Consider the following 13,048-nt stretch of genomic DNA (forward strand, 5'->3'; position numbering starts at 1 on the left):
TCCACACTTTTTCTTTCTTCAGTTGCTGACACCGAACATGCATACCTGATTAATGTACCAGTACCAAATAAAAGAGAAACAATACCTTTGACATGCATACATATTTTTAAAAACATTTTCTGACCTACAAAACATCTGTGCTAGTTGTTATATTTAGGTTTCCTATCCATGAACCCAATAAAATCCTTTTCATAGAAGCCTTTCTACAATAGCTTCTTGTCCTCCTCTTCTGTGACCAGTACTCTGAAGTCCATTATTTTATGTTGATGTATTAAACTTTGCATATACAAAAAGCTATGGCACAACAAAATAGAGTGGAAGAAATCAAGACCCTGATTTTGAAACTATGAAGAAAGTTAAGTCATCAAGAATTTGCCTTTTTATTTATACAAAACTTGCCTAGTATACACACACTGAGAATTATGCATTAGTATTTATGTAAGCATTACAGATAACTTGCTCTTTGGAGTGGAAAAAATGGTTTAATAAATAGTAGAAACCGTAAGATTGCTGGTGTACCCTTCTCTAGTGTTATGGCTTTTAACTTTTGTTACATACTACAATCAAAACTCCATCTGGTTTCTGAAAAGTTTCCAGTAGAATTTACCAATTATCTCCTGTATCAAGTGAGCTGGGAATAACTTTTCTCACAGTCTACATAGGTCAGCTCCTCTCCAGCACTGCACCCCCTTCTGAAAACATTAATACTTTTAACTGAAAAGCTATCAACTAAGATACAAAAACTAAGCTAAAAACTCCAACTTTACTCTGAATAAAGCTCCAGTGCTCTTTCTACAACTTCTGAGGACTGAACAGGGTGCCTAGAGAGGTTCAATCATTGGCAAATACTCAATTGCCTCAATCATTGGCAAATACTCAAGATATCTGGAGACAGCCCTGTGCAGCTGGCTCTAGGTTACCCTGTTTGAGCAGTGAAGTTGGACAAGATAACCTCCAGAGCTCACATCCAACCTCAACTATTCTGTGGTTCTACACTGGTTTTGTTTGTAAAGCTGATTTCCCCCAGCATCTAAAAAGATTGAGTTTAGTGATTCATAAATCAAAAAATAACTTACTACAATTATTCACACACAAAGTCAGGTGTTTATTTGCCATATTTACAAGTATAAATACATTAATGCTACAAATACTCTCACGTTCTTTATTAGCGTGGCACTTTAGATAAGGTAACATACAATGCAAGTCAGATGCCTTAGTTTTACCAGGCACCTGTGTAGTAACTGCCAAAGTTTTACCAAAACAAGTATGGCACATGTTGTAAGTAATTCTCTTCCAAACACCTGTAAATCTTTAGTACTAAAAGCAACTGTACATTAGATTTTCATATTTTTGGTCAAATAGATACAAGATTTTATTATTTTTATTGAAAGATTAGTAGTTCATTTGGTCACAAGTCAGAACAGTCTTCTCACTTCAGTATTTTACAGCACCAAAACTTTTTGCTTTGCAGTAAACACATTTTTTCCCCAAATTATTTGGGGAGCCATCACCAGCAGATACTGTTGATGATCTGAATTCCATCATTTCAGCTGTAAGACAACCTTCAAAAAGGAGAAAAGGAATGAGATTAAAGTTGGTTAAGACCAAAACTTAAGCAGCCTATGAGAAGCCTTTTGCTTTCTGTTTCAGTATAAGATGCAACTGAATAAGCATTTCTTTCCTCCAGAAAGCACACCATTCCTCTCTCAGTTCTTTTACAACCTCACACAACCATCACTTTCAGTAACTTTTTTTACCCTTTACTGCACTCAAACCATTCTTCAGCTGCCTCTAACGAAAAAGCAGAATAGCAAGTCCAGGTTCAGTGAGATTCCCTCTGCACAAGGCAGAGCCAAAGGACCAACTCCCCTGAAGTGAACTCCTCCTTGTGTGCCCACAGAACTAAGTACATGACCACATCCCACAGCTTCCATACACACCCTCAGGCAGAACAAAGGCCATGTGAACACTGAAGTCTGTCCCAGAAGAATCCTTGCTCACATACTATTTTTATTTAGTTTTGCAGGGAAGAAAATCCATAAGCAAGCAAGCTGTGAAAGCTCTTAAGGGCTGTAATTTCATGAGAACACCATTTTCTTCAAATCCTCATTTTCCTTAGCCTTTTCTATTCAGAAATCTGTGACCCTTCAGTGTCTCAGCAACCTTATTCTTTCACTTGAAATTCTCTTCTGGGTTACTATATTGAAATCTTTGTAACTTTCTTCCTGATTTACTATGCCATGGAAATTAAAGGACTTAATATGAACCAAATAACTCTCCCAAACACTGACGCTTTGTGAAGCTGAGGGAACATGGGAGTTCTCACCAATCTTTCAGCACAGGAAAGGGGTAATTGTATTAAATTAAAGAAAATACATTTAGTCTAGATATTAGGAAGAAATTTTTTACTGTAAGCGTGGTGAAACACTGGACACGGATGCCCCATCCCTGGAAACATTCAAGGCCAGGTTGGACAGGGCTCTGAGCAGCCCAACCTAGTCAACAATGTCCCTGCTCATTGCAGGGAGCTTAGACTAGACAACCTTTACAGGTCCTTTTCAACCCAAACTATTCTATGATTCTATGAATTTTGCTTAAAATAAATCAGTACATGACAAGTCAGTAACAAAAGATTAAATCAGTAAAAGTTACCTTATTAGCAGCTTCCAGTGCATTTATTAGGTTTTGCAACTCTTCCTTATTCATCTCTATAGAAATCGGCTTAATTTCACCATTTTCTCTCACATCCAAATCAAGATTGAGGAGTGGCATTTGCAGCATGGAGATCTTATCACTGGAGAGAGCGAGCTACACAGATTGACAAAACATCAATAAAGTGGAAGATGGAGCCATTAAATTTTTAGTCTTTCATAATCTCACATCTGTACTTTATACTGAACTTCTAATACCAGAACAAATACCAGCGTGACAAAACTAACTTCACACAAGTCATCTCTGCAGCTTCCAGGGTTTTTTCCTCTCTTATTGGGATTTTTGTTTGTTAATACCAACAATATATCGAATAAAGACCCCCTCTTCACAGCAATACACTTGTCAAAACCAATTTGTTAAAATTACTGGGATCAACACCTTGGTATTCTAGGTGAAAAGAAAGGATACATTTGATCATGGCTCTTTAATGAAGTATATGAACTCTGAAATCACCATATTCAAATAGGTCTTCTAATCAACAAGAAGGGTCTTACAGAATGGGGTTGTTAGGAGAAAGAGACCTTTATGCATTTTTCAACACCCTGCAGCTGATCAAACACTTTGTCAGATATCCTAATAGACAAACACTGATGAAGATTATATGCCAATTGTGCCTTCTTTTTTGTTGACTACTATACTCACTCTAGCATAAATAATGCTTTTAAAATGTATTACAATCAAAGATCAGTTGATAATACTACAAGTTAGTATGGTACAGACCTATTTATTTAGAGAATAGAATGTGGTAGGGTTCACCCATGGCAAGCAAAAAAAATCATAACCAGCTCAAATGGGAAAAAAAGTGGTTTTAAGAAAAATAATAGTTCAGGCATGTACCAGAAATTTGTATCACCTAACAGAAAGAAACTCAATAAATTCTCTAGAAGAAAAAATTAAAAGAAGCCACAAACATAAAACAAGAGTTCACATAAGTCTGTATTTTTGTTAGCAGTAAACACAGTTAGCAAGAGATCAAGCCCAGTAACAGTTCATCTAAAGAACATTATGATGCCATATGTGCTCTTACAAAAACTTGTCTGTTTTCGGCATTGCTCTTTGATTTCCAAAGCTGTTTGCTGCAGAAATTATTTAGCACTCTTGCTAACATGGAAAACTACTTAACAGCTCTACAAATCTGTTTAACAGCTCTCATGGTCTAACCAAAAATACAAACAGTGTAAGTAATGTTTTTAAGTCTTTGATAGTGTTTAATTTAGACCAGATGTCCTCATAACCTCAAACCACCATCCTACTTTAGGGAACACCATTATCATTGACTTTTTACCAAAACAGGAAGTCTAATGACAAATGACTTCAAACTAATTATTAAATCTTTATTGCAAAAATATAAGCATTTGAAAATGTCAACAAAACTTATCCTGGATCAGTCAACTAATCTTAAAATTAAGTATATAATTCCTCTTCCTTTGAGAAAAAATACCGTTTATTCAGGCCTCAAAATCATAACAGCATACAAAACCTTCAGGTGTTCCTGAATAGCACTAAGTCTCCCTGAGAAGCTTTAAAAGAAAAGAGAGGAAAAACAAAATAAAACAAATTACTAGAATTTACTTTTGCAGTTTATACACATTTCTGGCAAGTCTTTATGTGTTATCATTAATGTGCTTTTCCAATACGTATAAAAATTGAACCATTCTGCAGAGGGAGCAGGCCTAATGGGACTGTATCAATAGTTATTTCTCTGTTGTAGAACACTGCTTTTAAACAACATTAAGGCAACACTCTCACCTTTAACTGCCAGTCAAAATCCTGCAGCTGGGCAGAAGAGATTGCATTTACTCCTTCTACTAGGGCATTCCTGATTTCTTCCTTTCTACCTTTCAGACATTTTGTGATTGCTTCTTGACAGTCTGAATTTAACTCAATTATCTGCCTAGCAGCCTACAAAAATAAAAATGAAAACCATGATTACTTGAACTATGAACCACAGAAGTAACATATACCACGTGCAATAGCTGTGCTCTGTATATATCTAAGCTGATAGCTGTTATATTGGACTTGATTCTTATACTGCCCTTTGTGGCTGCCCTCTGATAGTTAAGAGTCAGTGTTTACCACAGCAACACAGACAGAAAAAAATCGTCATTTAAATTAAAAGATACCAGAGAATGGAGGCTTTGTCAGCCTTCTTACATGCAACCCTAAAATCCAAAGAACATCACACACCCAAACAACTCAGTTTTAGGTCTGTAAGTTTCTCAGTATCAGGGCAGAGGCTAAATACATCAGCTCAACTGAAGTACAAATACTCCTCAAGGTCCTCAAGGCTACACAGATGTCTTTCTTTGACCCAGCTGCTAGCAGGTGGTCAAAATACAAGCAATGTATAATAATAATGGAGCAAGATTTTGCAAAATTCATATGTACTGGAATGTCCTGAATTACAGTCCCTGTACCACATGATCCTCCATTCACAGTCGGATTTTTTACAAAATTTATTTACATACAGTCAACATTTTACCACTTCAATGCAGTACTAATGAATAAAGAAAACCAAACAAGAAGGTGAATTGGTTTTATTGCTAACGAGCACTACTATTTACAGACTATGTAAACAAATTTAATCTGGTGGTACTCAACATACCAATTTGAGTGATTAAACCAGTATTTTAACAAGTATCCTGGATACTAAAAAAATATTCAAAAATCAGCATCAATTTCACTTTTTGTTGCAGAAGTCTTGGCAGTGTATCTCTAAATGCTGCTTACCTCTTTAGGCTTAATCCACTACTATTAAAATGCTGTCCTATAAAAATATCTCAGGATTAAACAAACTACAAGACTAATCTCTCCAGCCATGATCTCTCAAAGCCAAGGCTAACCAGTGATGAGCCCTTACCTCTTCATCAGATATATTTTTGCCAACTGCCGTTTTGAAATATGTCTTCGTTTTTTCTAAAACCTCCATCCACTCTGACAAGCTCCAAACATTGCTATAATCCTGGTATCGAGGATACGCACGGCCACAGATGCCATCAACTATGTTATGAAGGAACTGAAACGATGGGATACACAACTTATGAGTATAATTCTCTCACGGTGAATCTACACCTGATATGAGACTGATCAAGCAATTCAGTTATCACCCCTCCCTTCACTGGGAACTGCTTCGATGCTTCCAGACTGCAGCCCAGGCAAAAAAGCCACGAATGGGTACTCCCTGAATATGAACTGTCCTCCCTTCTCCCCTTAAAGGCAGTTCACGAGGTCTGGCCATAGAAATCATAACGTGATGCAGATTCACCTTATACGGGGACTTACAAGGGGACTGAATAATTGTGTGCGCAATTAGAGTCGTGCTGAGATGACGCGTCAAAGGGCGCTTCAGTCACCTGTGCTCTGGGATTGCCAGGCTGCACAGCACAACCCAGACTGCTGATTTCTAAGCCCGCGGGCCTCTCTAGTCTCCCAAAGCACTGTTCCCTGGCACTGCGGCCTGGCGGGAGGGCGGCCCCGCTCCGCAGTCCCGCGCCGCCGGCAGGCCCTGCCTCCGTCCCAGGTACCGGAGGGCAGCACCCCAGCCCGCCCGCGGCGAACACCGCCCGCGGCGAACACCGCCCGCCCCGCCCTGCCCGGGGCCGCGGGGAGCCCACCTCGAGCGCCCGTCCCGGCGGGAGCTTCTCCAGCAGCCGCGCCATCTCCGGCCCGGCCCGGCCCGGCCCGCCCGCCACGTGACCGCTCCGGCAGCGGTGCGCATGCGCACAGGCAAACACCCGCCCTCCTCTGCCCAATGTCACATGTTCGAGTCCCAGCCCCGGCGCCGCGAGTGTCGGGTGCGCTTAGGGGCCCGTGGGTGCTCTGTGTGACCTTCGGTCAGACGGTCAGTGAAGCCAGAACGCCCCAGATTTGACAAGCTTTTATATGCAATAACGCTTGAGCTATTTTTGCATTCCGCCTGTCTTGCAGCTTTGCTTTTTGACTCTTAACAGGTTAAATTTGCAACTGGTGTCAGAAGAGGAAGCTCAAGGCTTACAACAGGCACCACATCTTCTATGACATTAAATCAAATTGAGGAAGTTAGAAGGAACACTAACTGCAGAAGTCCGTGCTGCTTGTACAGTGTTTACCGTGAAAAGCTCGTCTTTTTAATGCATTGTCAAAGTCTGAAGTCAATCCTAGCCAGACAGTGGAGGAGGTTTATGGAACAAGTTTTTGGCATTAGCAGAGATCTTTCCATGTGTTGAACTGATTGAATGTGAATGTGAATGTGAATGCAAAGAAGCAAAATTGCCCTGATTGCTTTTATGAGAAAACCTGTAAGAATTCAAGTCCCAGCAAGGCACAAAACTGCACAGAGACTCTTAACCTGTAGGCAGACTTTATTTCGCTGAAATCACTGGGCTAATTTACAGTCAGTCATGCATGTGTAGGTATAACAGTGGGCCGTAAGAATACCACAGCAGCTACAAGTCCGTACTGGTGGTTAGAAGGTCTTTGTAAAAAACCCAGGCTGCTTAAGTCAGCCTGCAGCACAGCTTCTTCACAGACAGGCATGTGGCCTTGTAGGAATGATGTGGTGGTGCATGGGAGTTTTGGAGAAGAAACACATGGAGAAGAACCGACTTCATGTTCTGCTGACTGAAAGCTTTCAAATTCTGCCCATTTTCCTCAGGGTTTGCTAGTAGATTAGACTTTTAAGAAAGGTTTCTTGGAAATTTATTCAATTTTATTATGGAGAAATTACTCAAAGCTGCTGTTAAAATGAGAAGTAGTTTAAATTTCGAATTAAAAAAATAATTTTCAATAATAATTTCATTTATTCCCCTAGAATCTTCTTTGTTAGCTAATTGGAAACCTATCCACTTTGACTGTACTATGTTGCACACTACAAAACAGAGCACAAGGGGGAGCGTCTGCTCCAAACAAAATAGACCCAGAGACAACAGGAGAAAACACGAAGGTGATCCAGACTCGGAATGAAGTAATTTACGAAGTAAAGAGAAAGGTAGTGAGTGTTCCACTCAGTTGAAAGGGATCAAAAAAGTGAAAAATGAAAGATGTAATGCATGAAGACAAGAACAGAGAGAAGAGGATGGGAAACTGCCATCCCGTGTGACACTATCCCAGTGAACATTTTCAAAGCAGCTAATTTTTTGCAGGTCCGAAGAGTAAAGAATTTCACTTTTCATTTTTCACATATATGTATTTTAAAAGTAATATTTTTGATTAAGCCTATTGGTCTATGAGGAGCAAAGTCAGACTGCTCAAGGAAACCACAGCTGGGTTAACTAAATCCATGTTTCGGAGCCCATGTTCAACTGCAGTGAAGTAGGGGATAAAAAGCTGGCCTTTGGCAGTTTGGACTTTGTTTGGACCTGCATTATTTGGATCTGCCATCAAGTCTTAACCTTTAAAAATACCTGCTTTTCATGCTTCTGTACCACAGCAGTAACAACCCACCCCACCCCTTGAAGTTAAGCTCTCAAATAACCATAGAATCAGGGAGGAAAACTTGTAGAACAGTAAGTACATAGGCAAGAGATTCCAGAGCAGCAAGGAAATAAGCAATTTTATGAGAGAAAAGTGTAGAGTGAACTTCATATTATTTTATCCACATTGCTGATGACTTGTAGAGGGGTTTACTTGCTTATAAACATAACCCACAAGCTAAACTACAGTAATTAAACCCATTTTAAGATCAATCCATTTGTTGCCCTTGTTTTTGGAAGAATGGCAATAATTAAAACATTGGGAAATAACTTAATAACCACAGGTCATTAATATGATATTAGCATACATTTTATCATAACAACATAGTAGTAATTATTCATGGTAATATATAATAACTGTTATATATAATGTGTATATAATACACTAGCATTTTACATTGCTCTAAGTATATCCAGTTGGGGAGAATATCCAAGCACCAGTATAAGTGTCCCACAAGGAACTATCAAACAGGTATGTCAATAGAAATAAATAGGTAACTGTGTATTTTACCAACACAAAGGGGACAGTAAATGCATTTTTATAATGCAGTGGAAACATTGAGACTGCAGTTTAGATTATGCTGAGCTAAATGTGGGTTGCCGTGGAAAAGGGAGGTCCCCCTAGTCCCTGTTGCCAGCTCTGCTTCCTCTCCCTGATCCTCATGCCAGCACTAGGGTGCCTGGGGCTGCAGGATGAAACTGCAGCTGATGTGGATGAAAAGTAATTTTATTTTTGCACTCTTTTTTTTTTTTTTCATGGGTTAGATTTCCACCACAAACAGCACCACTTCTGACAGAAGTGATATTTGCAGTTAGGACTGAGGGGGAAGACAAAATGGCAGCCCATACTTAGATGAATTGGTTGACACATGAATATCAATCAGTGAACCACTTTAATTATTGAACCAGGAATCTTGAAAGTTTTTGTAGAAGCTTACGTATAATTATGGTCATAGTGATATGCTGCAGCTGAAGGAGATTGAAAATAATGTATCTCAATTTTTACACTCTGATGAGCCAGTGAAGTTCAGAAGTGAGACTGAATGAACATGACACTGATGTGCATAACATACTTTATTACCTATTTGCTCTTCATAATCTATAATCATAATTCCTCCCAAATGCCAAATCTCAAATTTCTCAAATAATTTTACTTGTAAATTTTGAATATACAAAAATATGAGAAGTTTTGGTTCTTTCCCCCATCCCTGTTCTGTAAATATAATACTCATGTATTCACTCTTTGAGACATGAGGAGTACAGTGTGTCATGTACAGTGGATACAGTCTATGTCCACCGCTTTACACTTGTCTCTATCTTGTCTCCTTTTTCCTGTAAGAGGTGTAACAAGAAGAACTTTCTTAAATGTTCTTGAATTCACTTCTCATTGATATTTCAAAATCTTCTTGTTGGTTTCTGTAGCAGTTCTGTCCTTCCTACAGACTGCATGGAAAGAACTAGCAATAGCTCTGAGGGACATTCCTGTGGTTCAACACCACCTTAGAGTCACACAGTTTATATCCTGAACTCTGTACTACCTTCCACGGACAAAAACATACTGAAGAGATCATTCAAAAGAGCTCTGCTACACTGTAAGATCTTCAGAGAGGAACTGCTACTGTTGGAAACACTCCAAGAATACTTGGAAGTACCAGATGGAAAAAACATTGTACATATTGCCTGAAATCAGTTAATATCATAGCCTTGTAAAATATCTGTACTATGTACATCTCAACACCTGCCTGGCTGAGGTAGCAGAAGAGCCAGGAGCTGGTGTCACACTCAGTATTCTGCAGGATAGAGGCAGAGGAATAGCTTAGACCAGAAGAGTGACATACTACATACCCCAAGGAACTTGAGCCCTGTACCCACTAAAACAACAGCTCAAAAGATAAACTGGAGTCAGTAGCTGGGACTCTGCTCATGAGTACCACTGGTCACCATCTTTTGTAAACAGCTGGGCACTCAGAGACTTAGCCGGCCTTTCCTCTCCTGTCCCGCTTTGCATAAGCTTCTTTGATTGGAGGAGTCTTCATCTGCCATCCTACAAGAGTATCTATGAATATTGTCCTAACTCTCCTTTCTACAATTCAGACCCTGTTTTCTTATCCCATGCTCAGGGAACATGCAGAAAGTTTATTTTTATCTGCTCTATTGATACCATCTTATAAGGAAAAATCTATTGTCAGCATTTCTATCCTTCTCTGTCCCTTTCTTCATGCTTAAAAATTCTAGGTGAACTGAACACCAGGTACACATCAGGACTGGAATTTTACTCACAATGTTCCGGTCTAATGATTGTAATGTCTGGAATTCAAAATGACAACAACAGAAAATTGGTCATCCCTTTTAGGGCAGATGTAGTAAAACTTTAAGCCAAATATTCCCTTCCTTCTCCAAATCTAACCTTAAGATTTCAGTATTAATAATGAATGGTAAGAGTATGTTGGTGCTTTTCAAAAATCTTTGGACATCATAAAACAGAAAAGAAAATGCCCAGTAGGTAGATTATGGTGACTCTTAACCCTAGTAGTAAACAACAATTAGTAGATGCTGGAATATGCTGCATAGCAAGTTGTACCAATGTGTCATAATAGCAGTGGGGAGAAAGTATTCCTAAAATAATAAACAGCCCACTACATACATCCCATCTACACAGGGACTTCATGGACTGTATTTCTTATATAACTCTGAATTGAGAGCTACTATTACAGCTACTATAGATTTTATTTTTATCCCACCATATTTTGAAATGAAATGAAAACAGCAGTTGGTGAAAGTTACACTGGCAATACTCTGTTTCTGCTGACAGAGGTGGTTTCAACCAAGGACACATAAAGAGAAGGTAATTTTGACAGACTAAGAAAAAGCAGTTTGTTTATACAGATACATCCAGAGTAAGGCACAGCAGTGTTTTTTTACTAAATCCCTTCCAGGGTAAATACAGCCAACTTCCTCCCAGGGCAAATGGCCTTGTGATTTTTAAGTCTTTCTCAGACTGTGTCCAGCTTGGCAGCACATTGCATTAGCCAGATTGTCTGGACTTCTTTGTAGTCTCCAAATAATACACTATGGAGCAGATTTTCACTGCTATTTCCTACCTCTGCTTATCTTTTTCATGGGAAATAACAATTGAATAGACTTCTTCAAAACAAATCAAAACAAATAATATGGAAGTGACAACTTCTCACAAAGCTAACTGACTATTCAAATATTAATTTGAAAACAAGATTTTCAGAAGCAGTTGTTAGAGTCCTGGACAGCTTCTGCATATTTACCAGCTTTTCAAACCTTGCTAACTCTTGATGCACTTGTGTAACCACCATGACCCATGACCTCCATGACTCCTGGGACAAATTGTGCTTTGAATCATATTACTGTAATTCCCTTTTTTTTTTTTTTTAAGTTTGAGAGTGTCTCAAATTAGCAAGGACACAAAAAGAAGAGAGGCACTGTATTGCATTGGAAATTTTCTCATAGCTTAGTTGCTGATGAATAAGACACTATGCCAATACACACATCTCAGCTTGTCTATGTGTAATCTCTCTCGGTACAAAAGAAATATGTTCTAATTTTCCTAAAAACATTACCAGCCAACTGAAGAAGTCTGGAAGCCCTCTAGTTCATGCACAATTGCAAGAGTTTTGTACACAGGAAAATGGTACATACAAATAGGGTTTGCTATTGTAGTAATGATTGGTAAAAATTGCTACAGGAATAATGAATAAAATAATGAATCTCATGATGTGGGTGACAATAGTATTTTGATTAGTATTTTGCTCACACCAAGTTTTCAGTGGTTTGATGTTATTACATCAGAAGAGGTATTTTTAATTTTCAACGAAGTAGCTGACATTTGTGATTTTTTTTTTTTTTTAGAGTTACTCTGGAGCAAATTCTAGAGAAGAGCTCTCTAGAAAATTTGTTTGCCTTGTGAATACCTGACCTCCTTGTTCTTCCAGTTGACACAATAAAGAATGTGGTAAGAAATTTTCATTTCACACTTTGGAGAATATTTCCGGAGAAATACTCAGTGACTTAAAATAGAAAATGTACAATTATGTTAATTTTCCTAGTTTTCCTTAAATAGTTCTACTTATAGGAGCAAAATGAGGAGAACATGTAAATTGTTCACTTGAAAATGGGACGTGCTTTTTCTGTATGTTATTTACAATGGAATATCTGACATAAAGTTCTAGCAAAGAGCAGTTGGTTTAATATTTTTGCACAGTGCAGGTTACATTTAAACCCTAGGCTTTCTTCTGAGTTTGAACTTGACCTACAATACCTGTGGAAGTATAAATCTCTCTTGTCTTTACCATGGGTATGGCTTTTCATTAATTTATCTTGGATCTGTGATGCACTGGGCTGAGTGAATCAGAAACACCCACGTGGTAACATTTCTTCCAAGTTAGCTAAAGCTGTACTTGTGCTTTGTCTCAGTCTTGGTTTATCTTTGTTTATACTTTATCTTGGTTTACACTGGCTCTAGAAGGTGATCAGATATAATGTCTGCTGGGACAAAGTTTCACCTTCAAAAATGTTTCAATATACATGAACCATAAAAATAGATTTTTTTCATTGTGGTGTCTTGTGGACACTTTTAATCTGATACTTGGTTTCCTAACCTTAAATTAACTTTTTAATGGGAAACCAGCCTTGGATTTTCCTTTGTGGAAAATACCTGAGAGAATCAAAAAGTCCAAGTGGTATCTTCATACCCATCTGCTGGATTATTTTTATTTGTTCAAGAAATGGATATAGTAATTGTGGCATAGGTACCTAAATTAGAATATTTACAAAATTTGCTTGGCAGGTTGGAGTCACTGTCCAGCAGAAATTGTGTTAGAAAAATTGTAGAAAAATTTAATAGGAAAAAAACCCTT

The 13,048-nt window shown here is 38.4% G+C and overlaps 1 protein-coding gene across 1 annotated transcript; it reads right to left on the reverse strand.

Moving 5' to 3' along the window:
- Positions 1-1,081: 1,081 nt before the first annotated feature.
- On the reverse strand, positions 1,082-6,436 carry COMMD8 (COMM domain containing 8). Its single transcript, XM_032108842.1, has 5 exons — positions 6,327-6,436; positions 5,573-5,728; positions 4,462-4,614; positions 2,653-2,808; positions 1,082-1,562 (listed from the first exon to the last, which is right to left on the reverse strand). Exons 1-5 carry the CDS (start codon positions 6,369-6,371, stop codon positions 1,542-1,544), a joined length of 531 nt encoding a protein of 176 aa, XP_031964733.1. The 5' UTR covers positions 6,372-6,436; the 3' UTR covers positions 1,082-1,541.
- Positions 6,437-13,048: the final 6,612 nt, after the last annotated feature.

The sequence above is a fragment of the Corvus moneduloides genome, chromosome 5 (assembly GCF_009650955.1).
Source record: "Corvus moneduloides isolate bCorMon1 chromosome 5, bCorMon1.pri, whole genome shotgun sequence".
NCBI lineage: Eukaryota > Metazoa > Chordata > Aves > Passeriformes > Corvidae > Corvus > Corvus moneduloides.

Excerpts from the sequence above, each read along its gene's own strand:
- COMMD8 (XM_032108842.1), bottom strand. The coding sequence starts at position 6,371 with ATGGCGCGGCTGCTGGAGAAGCTCCCGCCGGGACGGGCGCTCGAG. Across the intron at positions 4,615-5,572 it reads AAAATATATCTGATGAAGAG|GCTGCTAGGCAGATAATTGA; the intron begins GTAAGGGCTCAT and ends TTATTTTTGTAG. Across the intron at positions 1,563-2,652 it reads CACTGGAAGCTGCTAATAAG|GTTGTCTTACAGCTGAAATG; the intron begins GTAACTTTTACT and ends TCCTTTTTGAAG.